Below are 20,860 nucleotides of genomic sequence, written 5' to 3'. Positions count from 1 at the left end.
TGCGGGCTTCAGTAGATGGGGCACATGGGCTCAGTAGTTGTGGCTCTTGGGCTGTAGAGCGCAGGTTCAGTAGTTGTGGCACACAGGCTTAGTTGCTCCATGGCATGTGGGATCTTCCTGGACCAGGGATCGAAGCCGTGTCCCCTGCATTGGCAGGAGGATTCTTAACCACCACTCCACCAGGGAAGTCCCTAGATACATATATTTTTGTCTGATTAAATCCTTAGGATATGTTCCTATAAACGGGTTAACTTGGTCAAAATGAATGGGAATTTAAAATACCGATACCAGATTGCTCTCCAGAAAGATTGCAGGAATTTATACTCCCAGCTCTAGTGAAGGACAGGGCTTGTTTCCCCCTTGCTGGCACCTGTGTCAGCTTCTTACATACCCTTCCAGTGGAATAGAAATAAAATTGCCAAGAATTAAAAAGCCTGCAAATGCAGTAACATGTGTACACAGAAACACACATCCTTAAAAGGAAAAGGGTGGGACAGCTAGAGGTAAGCTCCCTGCGGAGAAGGACCACATCTGTTTTTTAATCACCCCTGTGTTCCCAATGCCTGCAGTGCTGCCTGTCACATAGTAGGTGTGCAGTAAGTGTTGAAGGAGTGCCTTAGTAGCACCATGACAGCTGTTGGTTGTTCTGTTTGCAGTATGGGGTTCATCTGCAGACTTCACATTCATTTCTGAGATTTCCTTCTCCCCTTACATCATCTCTGTGCACCGATAATAACCCTGCAGGTAAGAGAGTGGGCACTTTTCTTCCTCTCTGCAAACAGAGTTTGTTCTTAGTTTATATTTATAGTAGTCACAATTAAACAGACTTCGTAACTAGAAACAGAGAGTCTTAGAGTTGAAAGAGACCTCAAAGGTTGTATAGTTCAGTTTCCCACCCAGTGCCGGAATCTTTTCTACAACATGCAGTCACTGTTTGAGCACTTGCAGTGATGGGGAACTCACTACCTGTAACCAGCTCATTAAGTTGTTTAACTCTTACAGTTGTTGGAAAGTTATTTTTTTAAAAAAATATTTATTTATTTATTTATTTGGCTGCAGCAGGTCTTAGTTGGGGCATGCAGGATCTTTTAGTTGCGGCACGCGGGATCTGGTTCCCTGACCGGGGATCGAACCCGGGCCCCCCTGCATTGGGAGCGCGAAGTCTTAACCACAGGACCACCAGGGAAGTCCCTGTTGGAAAGTTCTTTCCTCGCTGGAGCTAAAGTTTGTCAGTAGCTAACACTGATTAACTGTATGCTGGGTATTGTGTTAAGTGCTTGCATGTGTTTTTTCCATGTGATCCTTACAATGATCCTCTAAGGGAGGGTTGTTTTCATTCTTTAGATGAGGAAACTGAGAAACGTTCAGTTTCTTACTCAGGCGGTGGTGGAGCAGGGATACAACCCATGCAGCTGCCTCCCATGGGTCCTGCTTCTCCTTCAGGAGCATCATAGACTCCATGGAGTAACCCTCTTGGCAGTGGAGGGGAATAGGCCTGGCTCTCCAGTCCTTAGCCAGCTTCACTATGCAGAAACCTGCTAAGCCGTGGATGATAGCATGTGGCCTAATGAAGCAACACTTGCTACACAAAGGAAAATGCGTTCTATTGAATAGATGCTTAACCTTGCTCACACAAAGGAACAGTGTAAATTAAAACGAAACTGAGGGACTTCCCTGGTGGCGCAGTGTTTAAGAATCTGCCTGCCAATGCAGGGGACACGGGTGTGAGCCCTGGTCCGGGAAGATCCCACATGCTGTGGAGCAACTAAGCCCCTGCACCACAACTACTGAGCCTGCGCTCTAGAGCCCATGAGCCACAACTACTGAGCCCGTGTGCCACAACTACTGAGGCCCACGTGCCTAGAGCCTGTGCTCTGCAACAAGAGAAGCCACCACAATGAGAAGCCCGCGCACCGCAACAAAGAGTAGCCCCCGCTCGCTGCAACTAGAGAAAGCCCGCGGGCAGCAGCGAAGACCCAATGCAGCCAAAAAAATTAATGAGAAAAAAAAAAACAACGAAACTGAGATACCGTTTCCACCTAATGGATTGGCAAAGCGTAAAGAAATTTAAGGCTGTGGATAAGCAGGCACTTGTCTATATTGCTGGTGGGACTAAAAATTGGTACGGCCTCTGTGAAGAGCACTTTGGCGCTATGTATCAATATTGCAAATGAATATGCCCTTTGACCTAGCTTTTCTACTTCTAGGAGTTGGTCCTACAGAAACTCTGGCCCACATGCAAAACAATAGATTGCAGCATTATTATAGCAAAGCTGGAGACAGCTTCCGTTAGTGGGGAACTGGTTGAATAAATATGGCATGTCTATAATAGAATACTAATTCTCCCTAAAAAGAGTAGGAGGAAGCTCTTCATGTACTGAGATAGACTGAGCTCCAAGATACATTGTTCAGTGAAAAAAACAAAGGGCGGAATATATATTGTGAGTTTGTTTCCAAAAGGGGAAAGAAATACTAAAAAAAAAAAAAAAAAATTTATATATACACACACACACACACACACACATACATACATACATACATATATGCGTACATATATATACACACATGCTTTTATTTGCATAGGATATTTCCAGAAAGATACACAAGAAACTTCATGCTGACTGTCTCTGGGGAAGGGAACTGGTGGTTGCTGGGGGACAAGGGTTGGGGGGAGACTTCTCTCAATATCTTTTTGTGCCTTTTGAATTTTGAATCATGTGAATGTATTATGTATTTGAAAAATAATTTTTTAAACCCTATATTAAGCATATTATATGTCTGTGTCATAACTTTGCAGTTTTACTTAGATTACAACTTTTTAGTTACTGTTGGACAGTTAAAATTTTTCTTGTTTTTAAAAATTTTTTTCCCCTTTCCCTTGGGAATGCTACGATTTCCAGCATTTCTGGTTAACCAAGCTGTTAAGTGCACCAGAAGGATAAATTTGGAACAGTGTAAAGAAATTGAAACCCTGAGCCTGGCTTATTACAGCAGCCCTAAAATTTTGAGGGTAAGAATTATTTTGAAGTGAAACTTGATTCATTGGGTTTATTTTCTGTTCTTTGTACCCTTTTACAATATGATAAGTAGAGCATCATTTCAATACATGATTGACACTCAAAATTTTTCTTCTCCAGTTCTTTGGTATACTGATACCAAAGATATTGACATAATCACTTAAAATAATTTTTATTTTTATATAGTTAGCTCATATTTTGCTTTCTTCTTTTTTCTTTTTTTTTTTTGCTTTCATTCATTTTGATGGTAACCAATACTCTGTCTCCTGAATTAAAAAGACCTTTATTAATAACCAAAACCTTTAGAATTATAAAAACATCTTAATGTCTGTCACGGAAATGATCATGTTAGCACCAAAAAGTTATCTTTCTGGTTGGCAGATGAAATAAGCGCCCAGGAAAGGACAGGAAATAGGTTTGCTGGAGAAGAAGAGGCCCCCGTGTGAAGAGGCCCCTTCTTCCTGGTTACGGTGACTGAAGCCTGAACTGAATAGATGAGAGGCCACTGGCCTGCTTGGTGGGTGATGTGAAGGGTTGCCAGGGGAGAAGACATTTTTCAGTGATTAAAAACCATATGATTATTGTGAAAGCTCCCTTCCCCTTCTGATTTCTGGAGTGTGGTGACGGGGGCATCCATGGCACCTGTATTCATCTGGGCTTCAGTTTTCAGAATCAAGTTTAATCTTTCCTCTCTCTGCCCTTTCCCTCTCCCTCTCTCCTCAAAGTCAGCCATCTATGCCTGTGAATTCTTCCAATTCGTGTGACTTCTCACAGTTGTCCTGGAGGCAGTCCCTGAGGCGTGCAGGCACAGTTCTTTTTCATCTTAGGCCCCCCCCACATGTCCACTCATCCCCCTCCCCAAAGCTCCCATTGGCCTAATAGGGCATCGTGGGGTTAGAGAAGTGGGATTGGCGGCGTGGGGACAGGAATGAAGGGAGGTGGAGCCCTTCAGGAAAAGAGCTCCGGCTGTGCTGGGGAGGCAGGAGCCTGGCCTTGAGGGGGCTCGGGCTACAGGCAGGAAGGCCACTTAGGAGACGGGACACTGCCTGGGCAGGCAGTGGTGTCCTTCCGATGAGGACAGGCGCAGCGCAAGTGACCAGGAGGATGGGAGCCATGTCTTCCCTACAGTGTTACGTCACTGATGACCATATGGAAAATACCACATAATTACACTGAAGCATGGAGGCTTCCTGAGACTAGCTCTGTTGGGCTGGTCTCCTGAGCTCCCAATCTGAAGGAAATGAATATAGAAGGGAAATGTAAAGTTATTATGACACAGATACAAAAATATATAGGTGGCAAGTCTTGATTAAGGAAATTCTGTTTTCCTCTTTGAGAAGTCTTTAATAAGATGAATGTGCCCTTTAACCCATGGTCTGAAAAAGCAATAAAAATGCTTCTTTTTGTTGTACTTAACAAAATTTGTTGTTCTTTTTATCTAGGTGCCTGGTTCAGGAACAAAGGTAAGAGTACTTCTTAATGGAATTATTGTCTTACTTCGGAGCATTTGAAATGAATACACTTATGGTCAGAAGGGTACCTTACTGCCAATAACGAAAACATTTGCCAAAAAGCAAGCAGAAATGAAATAAGGAAACTCCTTAGTAGACCATCCTTTTGCTATCACAAAAGGGTCAGATTTTCAAATTCCTTAGTTTTTGTAGTCCACACTTGTTCATGTTTAAATGACGCAGCTGTCTTGACTGACAATGGGTGTGATTGGCTTCTGTGCTTTCAGGGCATCCCTTGATATCTTCTTGGCCTCTTGTCAGGAGAGCTGGCTAGCTCCCAGGATGCTGTCTGTCCAGTGTAGAAGATAGAAAGAAACCTTTTGCCCAGTGAACGTACACACCTGTGTAGGAGGTGCGCACTCTCAGTGTAGCTTCCAGTGTTGAGTTGCAGGTAGGTTCTATTCAAAGCCTTATGGCCCCAGCTCAGGGGCCCTATAGAGCTGTGGTCAGGAGGCCACAGTCTCTTGGCAGATATGTCAGAGAGAAGGATGGTGGATTTACCTCTTACTCTTAGGGCTGCACCCTGTGCCTGCCTGTGAATACAGTCCCCAAGGAGGCCAAGGCAGTCGCCTTGTCATAGTCTCCCAGAGCCTGTGAAATTGGTTGCCCTTGGTTCAAAAGTCAGCTTTGCTGTTGTTTTCTTGTGTGACATATGCGTCAGTCTCCCCAGTTGCAAGTGGATGGTAGGTCTCTGCCCCAGAGGCTTGATGTAAGGCTCGAGGGAGAGAATGCACATGATGTAAGACTCGGTGCTTGGTGCAGCAACTGGCACGCAGGAAGCACTGCGGACAGCAGTACCCACTGTGATTGATTTCATTACGTCTCTGGACACAAACATGTTTGAGGTAGACATTTGGAAAGGAATGGTTGTGTGACTTTGGACTTCACACTACTGTGTGTGGGCCTGGATTTCCTCATCTGTGAAGGTGCTTTCAAACTTATTTCAGTTATAGTGCTTCTTCAAGTGAAAGAGCCTTCCCTAGTGTGTAACATGGATTGAATCCAAAGCCCCTAGCTGGGGCTTCCCTGGTGGTGCAGTGGTTAAGAATCCTCCTGCCAATGCAGGGGGCACGGGTTCGAGCCCTGGTCCAGGAAGATCTCACATGCTGCGGAGCAACGTAAGCCTGTGCGCCACAACTATTGAGCCTGCACTCTAGAGCCCGTGAGCCACAACTACTGAGCCTGCATGCTGCAACTACGGAAGACCACGTGCCTAGAGCCTGTGCTCCGCAACAAGAGAAGCCACCGCAATGAGAAGCCCGCGCACCGCAACGAAGAGTAGCCCCCGCTCGCCGCAGCTAGAGAAAGCCCGCACACAGCAACGAAGACCCAGTGCAGCCAAAAACAAATAAATAAAAATAAATTAATTAATTTTTAAAAAACCCCAAAAAACAAAGCCCCTAGTTGGAGCAGGGGTGGGGTCAGAAGCCCCTTACCTGCCTGACCTCCCCATCTTTCTCCTTTTTCGTCCCTGTGAGGAACCCTACAGCTCCCAGGGACCCAGTTTGAAAGTCATATAATAGACTAGCTCTCAAATGCTTCCAACCACTAAAAAGTGCTTTTATTATAGCATTCAAAGCTTGAACTGTCTGTGGGGATAGCTGCCCTGTACGCCATATAGTGTTGGTACTAAGATGGTGCCTAGTAGGTACTGGGCCCTCAGTTGGTTATGTGTTAATTGAATGAATGACTAAGGATCGATTCAATCAAGAAGGGAAGACCTATTGTGAGGGATAATAGGACGTTACTCAAAGGCACGTACTATGTGCCAAGCACTGTTCCAAGCGTATGTGTGTCTTCAGTCCTTTAGTTGTCCCAGTGATTCTAGGAGGTAGGCCCTGTTGTTGGCACTCTGGCATGTGAGTCACAAAGAGATGACTTAGCTTGCCCAAGGCTACACAGCGGGGAAGAGGCAGAGCTGGGACAAGAAACCAAGCTGTCTGGCTCCAGAGACCTTATTCTTAACCATGACATTGGACTCGTTCTACTGTGTGCCAAGCCCTGAGTTTGGAAGTTTCACACACGTTCTCTCTTTGCGTCCTATGGCCACACAGTCAGGAAGTGGCAGACTGCGACTTCCAACTCAGATCTGTGTGACACCAAAGCTTGTGCTCCGAAGGATATCAACTAATATCAGGGATGTGTTTAAATTCTTTTAAAATGCAGCTTCCAAGTTCTGTTAGAGGATGAGGAATATAAAAATCGGATCCAGTCTCCCCATTAATAGAAGCCCATTGTGATTGCTTGGAATTATTGTCGATATCTATTGAACCATCAATGAAAGATTGTCATGGCTCTGTAGTTTCATTGTTAAGTATGCTTTAGTTCTTTGCCAGTGGGTAGTTTGGGAATAGGATATGATTGAATAGGACATTCAGGAAACCAGAAGAGCCGTACCATTTTCATTCTTGTGTCTGGTCCAGTGGATGGTGATATACTAGTGCAGCTCTTGCCACTTACACTCATCCATCAGTCTTTACAAAGCCAACTGAACCCTTCGGTGTCTGCCAGCCACACACACCCACCATGGGAATGGCTCCATCAGAGGCTGATATGGAACAGTGTGCACTTTCTTAGAACACAGTATCATTGCTGAATCAGGGCATTTTCAGATAAAGGAATCCAGGGTTATCTTTTTTTTTTTTTAAATTTATTTATTTATTTATTTATTTATGGCTGTGTTGGGTCTTCGTTTCTGTGCGAGGGCTTTCTCTAGTTGTGGCAAGCGGGGGCCACTCTTCATCGCGGTGCGCGGGCCTCTCACTATCGCGGCCTCTCTTGTTGCGGAGCACAGGCTCCAGACGCGCAGGCTCAGTAATTGTGGCTCACGGGCCTAGTTGCTCCGCGGCATGTGGGATCTTCCCAGACCAGGGCTCGAACCCGTGTCCCCTGCATTGGCAGGCAGACTCTCAACCACTGCGCCACCAGGGAAGCCCCCCAGGGTTATCTTTTGATGACTGTTTAAGAGCTAATTAATGGGTAGCATGGGACTCCCTGCGTAACTCTTAAACCCAGTGGTGCGACTTGTTATGCAGAGGACGTTGTGGTGACTGGTGTTGCCCTCCTGTGACTCCATCATGTGACAGCTCATCTTTGCTTCCGAACCACGTCACATTCTTATATTAGAGGTTTGACTTACAAGGGTAGTTGCCAGTCTTCTTGGTCATGGGAGCAGTACATAAGAACTCCTTGTTTATCTATAAAATTACAGCTTAAATACTTAATAATTTTGAATTATAAACAATATAGTACATGGTTGAGGGCAAAGTTCAGAGCAATATGAACAACTAGATACAAGTTAGGTTCTTTCCTAAACAGTGGTTTCTAAGAGCAGGCATTTAGAGCAAACATCAGACTTGTCTCATGGTACGAAGAGGCCAAAATATCTAGAGCTTTGAGCCATTTAAAGGATTGCTTGGTGCTTTGTCACTCTGCTGGCAATGGCCATAAGTGAAAAATGTCCTTTAATAGCATTGGTCTAACCAGGGCTTCCTGATTTTGCTTTAAAAATTTGTTTGTCTCTTTTTCTTGCCCATGATCCCACCACCCATTGTGTGCGTGTGTAAGGGTGTGTGTAGAAGTTGTGTATAAACTGGGTCAAGCATATATTCAGAGAGGTTGTGGGGCTTTAGGAGGATGGACCCTGGGATTGTGTGAAGAATGTGCACGTGCGTGTATACAGTGAGTGCGTTTATCAGTAGGAGCTGTGGTTTGGAGGTGAGAGTGTATGTGTGCATTTGATGGTGTGATGGGAGTTTGTGTGTATGTGTGTGTATGTTTGGGATATAATTCACGTACTATAAAACTTACCATTTTAAAGTGTACAATTCAGTGGTTTTTGATATATTCACAAGGTTATGCAATCATCACCAATATCTAATTCCAGAACATTCTCACCACCCCAAAAAGAAACCCTGTGCTCATTAGCAGTCACCCTTCATTCTACCCCAACCTTCTCCCCCAGCCCCTGGCAACTGCTTATCTACTTTCTGTCTCTATGGATTTGCCTATTCTGGACATTTCCTATAGATGGGATCATGTAGTATGTGGTCCTTTGTGTCTGGCTTCTTTCATTTGGCACAGTGTTTTCAGGATTCGTCTATGTTGTAGCATGTGTTAGTGCTTCATTCCTTTTTATGGATGATTCTTTTTATTTATGATATTCTTTTGTATGGATAGACCACATTTTATTTACCCATTCATCAGTTGATGAATGACAACTGGGTTATTTTCAGTTTTGGGCTATTAAGAATGCTGCTGTGAACATTTGTGTACACGTTTTTGTGTGAACATGTTTCCAGAGGTAATCACTTAATATTTTGGTTATATCCTTCTCAGATATTTTCTTTGTGAATGTATGCATGTGTTTACATATAAATATCTGTGTTTTTGCAAATGAGGATTTCTAGTATGCATATTGTTCTATAGCACGCTTTTCCCTTCTTGGCGGTGTATCTGTGGAGGTGTGTTTCAAGTTTTTCATTATTTTAACCCATTCACCTCTGTTGTGGTGTGTCTTTAGTAATCCAGGACTTTACTTTGCAGGTCCCTATCACTGTTCAGTCCATCACCATTCAGTCTCTAAATAAAACGCTAACCCGACAGGAAGACACTGATGTATTGAGGCCGTTGGTTCTTGTCGAGGCTGGGCATGATAAAATCTGCACTAACGTCATTCTTGAGGTAGGCGCCCAATTTGGCTTTGAAAGTTTGCTCTGTTTGTGGGCGACTCAAGCTGCGTGGTCCTGAGGGGTAACTGGACGCCCTCCAAAGGGGGCTCTGGCCATCCGATGGTATCACCTTTCTTGTCTTGGCCTCCTACTTCCCTTTATCCTGTCTCATCAGAGGTCGCTTCTTTGTCTCTGAAATAATTGTGTGATTTTTCTCCACAAACCTAGTAACTTATAAGACTACATCAAAATTTGTTGTTGCTGCTGTTGTTGTGTTTTTTTTTTTAATATTTATTTATTTGGTGGCGCTGGGTCTTAGTTGCGGCACACAGGCTCTTCATTGTGGCATGCGGGATCTTTTAGTTGTGGCATGCAGGATCTTTTAGTTGCAGCATGCAGGCTCCTTTAGTTGCGGCATGCGGGATGTAGTTCCCTGACCAGGGATCAAACCTGGGCCCCCTGCATTGGGAGTGCAGAGTCTTAATCACTGGACCACCAGGGAAGTCCCGCTGCTGTTGTTTTAGCACATTTATCTGCACAGATAGGCTGATTACATTCTGCTCAGACCAGCTGATTTGGAACTTATGTAATTGGGCACAGAAAGGCTTAGATGCCCCTGTCTGTCAGCTGGGGCCGATGCTGAGGTAACACCTCCCATAATCCGATTGGACAGGAGAGAAAAGCTTTAACACGTGGAGAAGTGGGAAAAGACTTGCCTCCTAGATACATGTTTTTTTATTTGAGTTATTAATACAGCTACAGAAATTTATTGGAAACAGGTGTATTTGAAGTATCATTTTTGTTTTTTAGGTGAAGTATAGCCTCATGTATACAGATGCAGGTGAGATAGTAAAAGCTGATGTCTTTGTTCTTCTGGGAGCGGTTAGCAGTGCAACGGTTCCATTCCAGCAAAAGTTTGAAATTTATTTTATTCAGGTAAGTTTGATCAATTTTGTATAAGTATGTAATTGCCAAGTATAAAGAAATCATGACTTAGTGGGAAAAAAAAAATCTCAAATTAGAAGTATTACCACATCTAACCATTTGTATGGAACAAAGGGCTTGCATGTAGCCTGTGGAGTTTGTAATGAAATCAAGCCAGAGTCCTTGTATCTTTTCCATTTGGGAATAAGATTCTCTTCCATGTGAGCTTGTTCTTTTACAGCATGATGTACTCCTACACTCAGCAGATATATTTATAGTTCTGAGTAGGGAGAGAGATTCTTTTATTGGTTGGTAATCCCAGATTTTATTATGAAAACCATTTCATTTTCTCTCTGCCATTTCCTTATTAAAACGAGAATTACTTGGGGGCATTTCTGCATTGTCTTGCAGCAAAATACAAAGCCAGTTCCTCTCAGTGGAAACCCTGGTTATGTTGTGGGACTCCCGTTAGCTGCTGGATTTCAGCCTCAGAAGGGATATCCTTTTTGGCACCATAGAGAAGCTTGATTTCCCTGTCCACGTGTGTGGGCCGCACTTCTTATTGCTGAGAGTCCTGAGGGCTGGGCTCTTGAGACCAGTCTCGGCCAGAGCTTCCTGTGGGTGGCTCTGCCTGCACAGCAAGTAGGGCTGTGCGGAGCCTGACAGCGTGGAGCAGTACGGCCCAGGAGACTGTCAGTGTCTTACAGTGAAAATCTTAAGGCAGAAAAGTTGGCAGACATTTAGAGGTATTTAATTTTATACTTAAACAGAGACTCTTAAACAAATTGAGTGATTTTGAACATTTGGAGTTAATTTTGAAGGGCCAGTTTCTGAGAAGTTTTCTCCTGAGGATGTCCTGATCAAGGAAAATAGTTGTAACTATTTTTTGCCTTCTTCTGCATAATAACTGTCAAAATTCCCGAGACCTAGAGAAAGGGATATTTGGGTCTCTCTCATGTGACTCATGTGACACCATCTCCTAAGAATCAGCTGCTTTAGTACTGGGCAACTCCCTTAACCTTCTGTGAATGTCTGGGATTATGCAGACCACGAACAGATATGGACAACTTACTCTTCTTCGTAGCACAGCTGAGCAAGACTGCTTGGCAATAGCGGGGATCCGGACCCCAGTATTATTTGGTTACAACATGCAATCTGGCTGTAAACTCAGGTAAGAGAGTAACTTGCTTCTGTTGGAGCCTATTTGTGTTGATCAGAAAACAAAGCATTCTTACCCTTCGCATTTTAATCAAACCTCTGCATCAGCTGACAAGCTCATTAGCATTATTATTAGTGGGTAGTAGCAACAGTAACAGTAACTTACAATGATGTCGTTTTGGTTTTCTAATTTTAATTCTCATAACCATAAACCATTTGTCATGATTCAAAGGAAAGTGTTACAACCCTTTCGCTTATCAAATACGGCAGAGTAAAAATCTCAAGGCTTCGTATGTTTTGTTTCTAAGGTGGCATAGCTCTTGAGTTCACAGCAAAAATATGTTCTCTGAAAGTCCTTCCTGTATTTCTGAATTTTAATATACTCATCTCTCAACAAACCCAATGAGAGGCAGCCTGAATGTGATCTGTTTTTAGTTTATCTTTTTATTATCAAACATAATGTAAAATGTCAAACAGCTCTTCATGGCTTGTTCTAAAGGCAGCAGTTCTTACCTTCATTTCCCCCATCCCAGAGACAATCACTTGCAACTCTTTCAGCTGATTTTTTGGAAATTTACCCCCAAATCTTTAAATAACCCACACGTAATGCTACTTCTTGATTTTTTTGGTTTTATGACTTATTTATTTATTTATTTTTAATTTTAATTTTTTTATTCAAGTATAGTTGATTTATAATTTCAGGTGTACAGCAAAGTGATTCAGTTATATTCTTTTCAGATTCAGATTCTTTTCCATTATAGGTTATTACAACAATTGAACATAGTTCCCTTTGCTATACAATAGGTCCTTGTTGCTTATCTATTTTATTATGACTTTTATTATTTATTGAGTTCCCACTGTGGATGATGAAGATTTGGCTCTTTCTCCTTTGATCCCCTTTCCCATCCTTATGTCTCCCCAGGGTATCTACATCATTATTTTGGTTAGACCAATATTCACCATTTACATTATTCTGATTGCTTTAGACTAGCATTTCTCAAAGAGGGTTCCATGGGATACATTTCCATAACATGTCAGCAGGAGTAAGTCTGTGGTCCAGTATGTTTGGGAAACACCAAATTAAAGTTAAAAACATGATTCCTTACTAAGTAAGCACTTCTCAGAGTCTTCAGTACGCCAGTGTACTTCAGGGGGGACGTGGGTATGCAATAGTTTCCAAATTTTTGGCCATGGAACCCTTCTTGTACAGAGCCTCTCCATGGAATACAGTTTGGGAAACATTGTTTTGGATTCATCTCCCTGGCCAACCAAGATTTCACAAAGTGAGAGACACTTTAACTTCAAAAAATCCCCTTTTAGAGAGTGAGAAAAGAAACTAGAGAGAATATGCGTGTTGTTGAGGGCTGTAAAAACTGCAGGTACGATATCCTATAATCAGAGATGTTACAGGTACTAACACTGTGTTAAAGTGATGCATTTCGCAGATGTAACATAAAGGCTAATACCTCGTCTCTCATTTTTAGTACTTTTTGTGTACCAGAGAAATGTCAAAATAAAATATGACCCTGACACTTATTTTTAAAAAATACCCAAAAAACTGTAGGTCTGAACAATCACCTCATTCGGTTGACCTTGTTTTCTTTCCCAAAAGACTGACCAAAGCTATCACGTGTCGGCTGGTAGCGCAGAAGGTGGAGAGCCTGCTGAAGGGCCAGGGCTTCCCAGATTATGTGGCCCCTTTTGGAAATTCCCAGGCCCAGGATGTGCTGGACTGGGTACCCGTCCACTTCATCACCCAGACGTCCCACATGAAGGTAAAGGGGGAGAAGTTGAAGGCCACATGCTAGTGGTCTCTCCAACGTGCACCTGCCCCTCACTGTGGAGAGGTAGAGGCAGTGGGGGAGCTGGTGGTGGGGGGCTCTGGGTAGGAGCTTGGGCTTTGTCATTAGATGAGCCTGGATCTTGAACACTGATTTTGCCCCTAGTTAGCATTGTCGCCTTTGGCCAGTGGTTTTACAGGTTTGAGCCTCTGTTTCCTCATCTGATAGCTATATTACTGACCTCATGGGCTTGTTGAGAGTTAAATGAGGTACCATTCATGGTGCCTAGTGGTCACTCCATAAATGGAAACCACTGCCAGTCACCATCCTATTCCTTGTTGGTGTTATGTAAGGCCTTCTCTAGGCATCATGATATGATAGGTAAATGTCAGGACTGTTTCAACAAGACTTCCGTCCACACAGCTGTCCCATCCATTGTTCCCTGGTCTATAAAAGCAGTCCACATGTCAGAGCTTTCAATTCTAAAGTTCCCAGAAGAGTTTAATGGAAGTTGACATCCTCCAAATAGGTTCTGGATCACGTGTGGTTCTTCTGCCCACCTTTTTCTTTTGTCTCAGCAGTCAGAGTGTGGGCCAGCCCCCGTCACTGCAGGCGTGCTCCCCATCTTATCCTTTAATTGCCTGGCTTTTTCTTGTCACAGTTTCTTCAGGCCTCTCATTACCTGCTTAGCATATTTATAGCATGGGGATAATGGGGGTGAGGACTAGCTCCGATCCCGCCCTCCCCACCGAGTTCCCCAGCAGGGACCCGTGGTTACTCAGTCCCTGCTGTTCAGCTAAGTCTTTTTTTTTTTTTTTTAAATAAATTTATTTATTTTATTTTATTTTATTTATTTTTGGCTGCATTGGGTCTTCGTCGCTGCACACGGGCTTTCTGTAGTTGCAGCAGGTAGGGACTACTCTTTGTTTTGGTGCACGGGCTTCTCATTGCGGTGGCTTCTCTTGTTGCAGAGCACGGGCTCTAGGTGCACGGGCTTCAGTAGTTGTGGCGCGTGGGCTCAGTAGTTGTGGCTCGCGGGCTCTAGAGCGCAGGCTCAGTAGTTGTGGCTCACGGACTTAGTTGCTCCGCGGCATGTGGGATCTTCCCGGACCAGGGCTCGAACCTGTGCCCCCTGCATTGGCAGGCGGATTCTTAACCACTGCACCACCAGGGAAGCCCTCAGCTAAGTCTTGGCTCAGCTCTGCTGCCTCAGTGAACCAGGCAAATTGCTTCTAGTTTCTCAGAGATGGTTAAGATATCCAGTTATTACTTATCCCTCAGAAGGGAAGACATAGGTTGAGGGGAGAGGGGCAGCAGTGCAGACAGTAGCACTGCTGGGGTCTGTGCTGGTCGGGGAGCTCAGAGGGCCTGGAACGGGTTTTGTACCAGCCTTCTAGGCAGAGCCGGCACGAGAGCATCTGCTAAGCTCAGTTGATACCAGCTGCGTGTTGCATCTTCTCCTAATAACAGGATATTCTCAAGGATTTTTCAGCTTGCAAATTTCTTAAAAGGCAGTTCTAAGCCAAGGAATTCCACCCGTGCCTTTTTGGCAGGCACCAAATTTAGCAGGCCTGCTAGCTTTTCATGCCCTAAAGAGATGTATTTTTAAAAACTTTTTATTGTGGAAAAATATCATACATACACAAAAGTAGAATACTCCAGTGGAACTCCATCTCCCCGTTGGGCAGCTTCAACATTATTACATTTGCCAACTGACGAGATTGTAAAGGCAGTAAAGAGGTCTGGAAGGCCCCCTCGCCCATTTTCCCCTTGGGGCTGAGCAAACAGGGGTCCTGGGCAGAGGCCTCAGGCCCAGGTCCCAGTGTCTAGCCTGAACTCGGGCAGCTTCATTGTGGCACCAGTGCTCTCGGTGCAGAGGGAGAGTTAACGTCTTTGACAGCTCTAGATGCCGCCTGTATACCCCGATGTAGCATCTTAATTGCCAACTGATGATATCAGATAAGTGAAAAGGAGGCACTTAAATTTCCTCTAAGTGCATTTTAACATGATATGCAGTCAGGTTTAATTTCTGTCTGTTAATAATACCGTTCTCGCTCTCCCCCCTCCCCCCGTGCCAACTTCTCTCCTGAAGTATCTCTGAGGTAGATGTAAACAGGCAGGTGCAGTTAGAGCTGTTAAGGCCCTGGACGTTCCACAGTTGGGTATTGGGGTTACCACAGCTGCCAGGTAATGCTGGCCTCTTTAGAGATGGGAAGGGATGGAAAAATTATGCTTTAGGTGTTAAAATATTTTTGGAGCATTGAGTACTTCAAAATATGTGCTTTTTCTAAGCTGTTTTTATCTGAACTTCTAGAGTCTATTCATCCTCTTGTTCAGAACATTTTGTAATATGTGAAACATTTTATAATTAAAACTCTGAACTGCAGATTAAGTTTGACTTGAGGTTGTTTAATACTCAGATTGATTAATGGCATTTTGTTTTGCAGGATTCTTGCCAGCTCCCAGTGGCTTTGGCTATAGAAGTGAAGTGGACTAAATATGGATCCTTATTGAACCCACAGGCTAAAATCGTCAATGTAACTGCAAATCTGATTTCATCCTCGTTTCCTGAGGTAGGCCTAATTTTAAAGGTATAGGTTAAGACACGAGTCCAGACAAAACTCAACTGTGATAGGTGAAATTTATTTTGTAAAAAAGATAATTAAAATTTAAACAATCTGGATGCTTAAAACAATTTAGCAGTCATTATCTTTTACTTGGAGGAAAAAAACTCCTCTGAACACAGTGGTTTTATTCACATTAACATTCTTGTTTAGATTTAATCTTTAAAACTCTTGTCTTGAGTTGTGAATGGCATCAATGTGTTAGGACAACCTGAGTGAAAATTGTATCTCTCCTCTGAGTTAATGGCTGATTAGCCCTCCACGTACCTACCAGATTCATGAACCAACAGTGGTCGGGTGAGGAAGGAAATGAAAGCTGTCCCATCTTTGTTATCCTGGTGAACACACTGGAGGGCAGGGCTTGCATCACTCTGATTTTTTTTTTTATTACAGACCAACTCAGGAAATAAAAGGACAATTCTTATTTCCACTGCGGTTACTTTTGTGGATGTGTCTGCACCTGCAGAGGCAGGCTTCAGAGCTCGGCCAACCATCAATGCTAGGCTGCCCTTTAACTTCTTCTTCCCATTTGTTTGACGTAAGTCATTACATAGGGAAACTACACCATACCTGTCTAATCAAGCGCGTGTGGGGCCCAGGGTCCCTCGGAGACATCCCACTTTATTATACGTATAACCCTTGAGGTTGCCCCCAAGCCAACACACTTCCCCTCTCCACTCACTTCCCTCCTCTTTTTTCTCCCTTTGGGAATTTCATTCTACTTGCTCTGACTTTAGAAGGGGTCTGGCTTGGCCATTTCCAGTACTCTCAACACATAGGTCATATGCGGAAGCCAGGTTGCACCTTTGGGAAGAACGTAAAGAGAACAGACCTTTAAGTAGTGCAGGCGTTGAGGGTTTATCCAGTTTATTCATCCCCTGCTTTAATGTGAGTTATTTTTTAAAATATTATTTTTAGTTCAGGCTTTCTTTTCAGGTCCCGTTAAAATGAGTACAAAAATAGCAAGTTGTATAAAATCATGCAAGTAGAGTATGAGGCCTCAGGAGGGGATCTTCCCCCAAATGTCATGTTAATTACAATGGAGTCTTGGGTCTAATTGCTACTTTTGTACCAGGCACTGGAGCTAGCTTGCTCTCCAGCTAGTGGGCCGGTATAGGATGCCACAGAGTGATTCCAAGCAGTTGAACCTAGAAAGAATACAGTAGGAGGGCCCGCGGGAAGGAGGGAGTTTATTTTATACATTAATTGTACATAATTGAGAAAAATGTTGTCAGGGGGCAGAACTAGGTGGAGCCAGCTAAAAGCTGGAGGATGCAGAGGAGGGGCTGGGTACTTGAGAACAAGCTCCTTGGGGGTAATTGTGATTAGCTGTTTAGAACAGCTTGGAAACAGAAAAGACTTTTCTAGAATGTGCTGATAGCTAAGGTAGCTCTCTTTTTTCTCTTTTGTCTTTCAGAGTGGTCATATGAAAGGATGCACTGGTTCCTTAATATACATGTGAAATGTGAAAACTGTACATTTGATGAGATTAAGTTTTATATACAGCTAGTAATTGTCCAGCTTGTTGTTCATTTTCAAGCAAGAGTAAAGTGTTCAGCATGAGAAAAATATAGTTTATGATACATTTGTTACACAGTGTGGGGTGGGAATGGGATGGGACATTCTCAGTCACACCAAGGAAGAAATAGAGCCTCTGAAAGACTGTGTCCCCCAGAATCCGAGCTGGCAGCAGTGAGGCAAAGCCATCAAAGCAAACCTCTCCCCAGCATGGCCCCAGGAGGGGCGGCTGTCTTCCTCGTCACAAGCCCGTGAGGCAGGTCTTCCCTCTGGGGTGGAGCAGGTGTGCCTCTAGTTCACCTCACCAAGAAGCCCATTCTGTCTCAGTAGCTTGTTAAGTCTTTCAATTTCTTGTTCCTGTTATTACAAAAAGTAGACAAGTAACTGAATTTACCTTCTGAGCCTCACCAGGGATGTGGCAGTCACACAGTGAGCCCCAGACACGCACAGGGACGCAGAGCTGAATGAAAGCCATACGCCTCATGCAGTCAGTCAGCCGGGGCCCAGCGGCGATGGCAGTGAGGAGAGAGACCTGGCGAAGCTGCAGGGAAGGAGGCAACGCCTAAACTGAATCCGAAAGGACAAGGAAGGCCTGACCGAGGGAAGTGGGCTCCGGGCTAAGGGCACTGAGTGAGCCAGAGGCCTGGCCTGGAGAAGCTCAGGGCTGGAGGGAGGGAACGATCTGTGTAGACAGAGGGCGTTTTCCCAAACACCTTCTTACCTTCTCAGAGCAGCTGAATTCAAGGTGTTGGATCTTGGTGGCCAGTTGTATATTTATCTGTTTTAACCTTAGTAGTTGCCGTTCAGAACGTGTCTTAACCGAGATAATTATCCCTGAAAAATAATTGCGAGGGTCTCCGTGATACTGATCTCTAATTTAGCCCCTTGGGAAAAAACCTGTATTCCTTACAAATGTATAGCTGGGAAGAGTGGTGACAAGTAAAACGTCATCATGGCTTAAAGGCATCAGAACTAGGAGGTCAGATTTTTCATTGCTGAGCTACTCAGTACCCAGCTGTGAAATACTTCTTTGGCTTGTCCGGTGTGAGAAATCCTTAAAAATAATCACTGACCAGATGAAGGTTAAGCTCCTTAGCAGGGGGCAGTTCACAACAGTCTTGCTACTTAGCAGCAGTTGTTCAAAAGGCACTAAGTGCAAGCCTGGAAATGCTCAAGCTTGGGGTTGGGACTGTCACTTTGCCAACTTTCTGCCTCCAGAGCTGTGGCCAGTTTAGTTGTCAGGCAATGACCTGCATCTTGGCTTCGGGGCTGGGGGGGCTCCCAAATGCCCACACCACACTGTGGACACGGCCTCAAAGCCTGGGCTGCAGTGAGGCCGCTCCGCCCCTTTCCAAGTGTGAGTGACTGAGTCCAGACCTTCCCCGACACGTGTGGCGCCCACAAGGCCTGGGAGTAGCCGTCCCTGGTCCACAGTGTTCCTGGTTGTCTCACTGAATCCGGTTTAGCCTTGTGTTGCTTCAGTCACGCTACTAAATTTGATAGCAATGTAATAACGGGCAATAGCCAGTCCTATGCCTCGCTGCCATTTAGACAAAGAAAATGAACAAATCTCACAACAGTGTGATGTGAGATTACTGGGTAGTAACTGCTTCATGAGTCATTTATAATCAGTCATGGTCTATCTACCTCACATAACCTTTGCACAGAGTATTTTTCTGTTAGATTAGATGAAAAAATCGACATAAGCATCTAAAATATTATCTGAAAAGCCTCCATTATTTCCTTTGACAGAACCCAAATAAAGGTTCTTAATAGGCTTTACTTTAATCACTCGATCTGAACTGGCCGCCCACATGCCCGACAGAGTCACTGGCACAGCTCCTTCCCCGGCCGGGTGGCACCACAGCAGGCGGCCGCAGAGCCCAGGAGGCGTGATGGGGCTCACTGTGCCCAGCAGGGGATGGGCCTGCTTCCAACAGGCTGCACTGTCGCTCACTCAGTCTCCTGACAACGACCCACAGCCCGTCGTGTTGGGCACTAGTCTAGGGATTCCCAACCCTGCTGGACACCCAATCATCACCTGGGGGTGCTTCACAGACAGACACCTCCCTCTGGGCTCCGCACCAGACTCTCCACTTAAAGTGTTGAGGGTGATTCTGATGCGGCAAGTCCGAGGACAGGCATTTGATCGACTCTGACTAGTTCGCTGATGGCTGAGCCGCTAACCAGTCACTAGGTCCACATAAAATCACAGCACAAACGGCTTCTCTGAAACAGAGGCTCCCTGTACCAACAGAGAGTGTGTGAGGAAGAGGATCTGTACCTGAAATACGGTAAAGCGGTATTTCCCCAAGTGTGTCCTCCAGAGCCAGAGTCTACAGCACGCTCATAGGTGTTATTTCCTCCCAAAGTGTTGAACTGGTCAACTTGGAAAACAATTACAGTTCTCAGAGCCTTCATCATGCTAACTCGTGTTGTGACTTTCTCAAAGGGGGCAGAGTCTAGTGTACAGCATTTCTCAGCCTCCTTGCTCCCCTTCTGGATGGTGCCCCTCCCAAAGTGGGATGGGGTTTGGTAGAAGACTCCCAGGAAACACCAAATGAAAAACAAAGGTGCTTTGGGAACCAAGCCGGCAGGGATTGATCAGGGATTAGTCTAACCCTTTCCATAAACATCTTTCAGTAATCATAGAAATGAGAGTCTGAAGGAGAAAGGCACTTCCTCTCAGAGCACATGTCCTGGTGTCAATTTGTAGCCACAAAGGTGGCAGTGGGACACCAAATCAGACCACTTCATGTTTCTCTTGGTTGCCAGGAGGAGGACCAGGGCCTCTGCGCCCCTTCCAGGCTCCACCCACTGTCCCATCCCCCATCCCCCATCCCCCCCCCCCACCAGCCCAGGAGCGCAGGGGACATACCGTTGATGATCCGCGCCACCCGCCACAGGCGGAGCAGAATCAGCAGCCCTAGAGCCTCAAACTCATGCTCCCGGAAAAGGAGGACAACGTCGAGGACGAAGGAAACCACCACGACGATGGCGTCCAGGATTTCAAACTTGTGGTGAAAGAACTCCAAGCGGAAGACAAATATTTTAAAGAAAATCTCCATCATAAAAAAGGTCAAGATGGCAATGCTCATGTAGTGGAACACCTGAAGGGGACAAGGAGACACAGTGAGAGTAGACTCAGGCTGTCATGGGCTGGGGCAGGTCACACGGACGAGCTGGCCTTGAATGCACCTGCCCGGCCACCGAGAGAATCCATTCATTTGACCAATCCCAAATTCCTGCCAGCACCGGGCGCTGTTGTCGGGCCGGACTGTGGCTGGGAACAGCACACACGTTGCTCTCTGAAGGGCAGTGGGGCAATGGCAGTTGAAAACATCCACCATGCCCTTTGGCCCTGCAAAGCTCACGCGTGCACAAAGGCAGTAAGGCTATTTACTGCAACATCATTTGCAGAACAGAAGATTTTCTACATTGTTTGGAGAACAACAGAAATGTCCACTAGACTAGGGCACTTGTTAAATGCATTATGGTACCTCCACGTGGAGCATTACGCAATTGTTCAAAAGACCAAGGCTGATCTGTATGTATCTACTAGAAATGATGGTAAGATGGTAAGTGAAGAGAGTTCCCAGATCTTGATTTATAAATACTAGCCTTCACTAAAGTAACCTTTTCCATTCTGGGGCAGGG

The 20,860-nt window shown here is 44.8% G+C and overlaps 2 protein-coding genes across 11 annotated transcripts in view; one reads left to right on the top strand and one right to left on the bottom strand.

The window, feature by feature from the left end:
• TCTN1 (tectonic family member 1) overlaps positions 1 to 17,254 on the top strand; it is a 28,406-nt gene extending 11,152 nt beyond the window's left edge. For 3 of the 8 annotated variants that reach the window (XM_082416808.1, XM_082416813.1, XM_082416814.1), the window contains 10 exons: positions 657 to 744; positions 2,901 to 3,010; positions 4,460 to 4,480; positions 9,074 to 9,211; positions 10,009 to 10,134; positions 10,534 to 10,619; positions 11,153 to 11,293; positions 12,893 to 13,055; positions 15,509 to 15,634; positions 16,079 to 17,254. In XM_082416808.1, the coding sequence (XP_082272934.1) occupies positions 657 to 744; positions 2,901 to 3,010; positions 4,460 to 4,480; positions 9,074 to 9,211; positions 10,009 to 10,134; positions 10,534 to 10,619; positions 11,153 to 11,293; positions 12,893 to 13,055; positions 15,509 to 15,634; positions 16,079 to 16,222 (1,143 nt within the window). In that variant the 3' untranslated portion in view covers positions 16,223 to 17,254. The remainder of the gene's footprint in view (positions 1 to 656; positions 745 to 2,900; positions 3,011 to 4,459; positions 4,481 to 9,073; positions 9,212 to 10,008; positions 10,135 to 10,533; positions 10,620 to 11,152; positions 11,294 to 12,892; positions 13,056 to 15,508; positions 15,635 to 16,078) is intronic. The other 5 variants (XR_014251696.1, XM_082416809.1, XM_082416810.1 and 2 more) reach the window with 5 other exon arrangements.
• The window catches only part of HVCN1 (hydrogen voltage gated channel 1), a 29,889-nt gene continuing 24,717 nt past the window's right edge, over positions 15,689 to 20,860 (bottom strand). The window contains exons 6-8 of one of the 3 annotated variants that reach the window (XM_082416885.1): positions 20,082 to 20,313; positions 17,925 to 18,037; positions 15,689 to 17,560 (exon numbers count right to left, since the gene is read on the bottom strand). In XM_082416885.1, coding sequence (XP_082273011.1) covers positions 17,495 to 17,560; positions 17,925 to 18,037; positions 20,082 to 20,313 — 411 coding nt within the window. In that variant the 3' untranslated portion in view covers positions 15,689 to 17,494. The remainder of the gene's footprint in view (positions 17,561 to 17,924; positions 18,038 to 20,081; positions 20,314 to 20,860) is intronic. The other 2 variants (XM_082416884.1, XM_082416886.1) reach the window with 2 other exon arrangements.

This window comes from Balaenoptera physalus (assembly GCF_965194825.1).
Source record: "Balaenoptera physalus genome assembly, chromosome: 12".
In the NCBI taxonomy this organism is placed as follows: Eukaryota; Metazoa; Chordata; class Mammalia; order Artiodactyla; family Balaenopteridae; genus Balaenoptera; species Balaenoptera physalus.
This window is presented reverse-complemented; position numbering and strand designations above follow the sequence as displayed.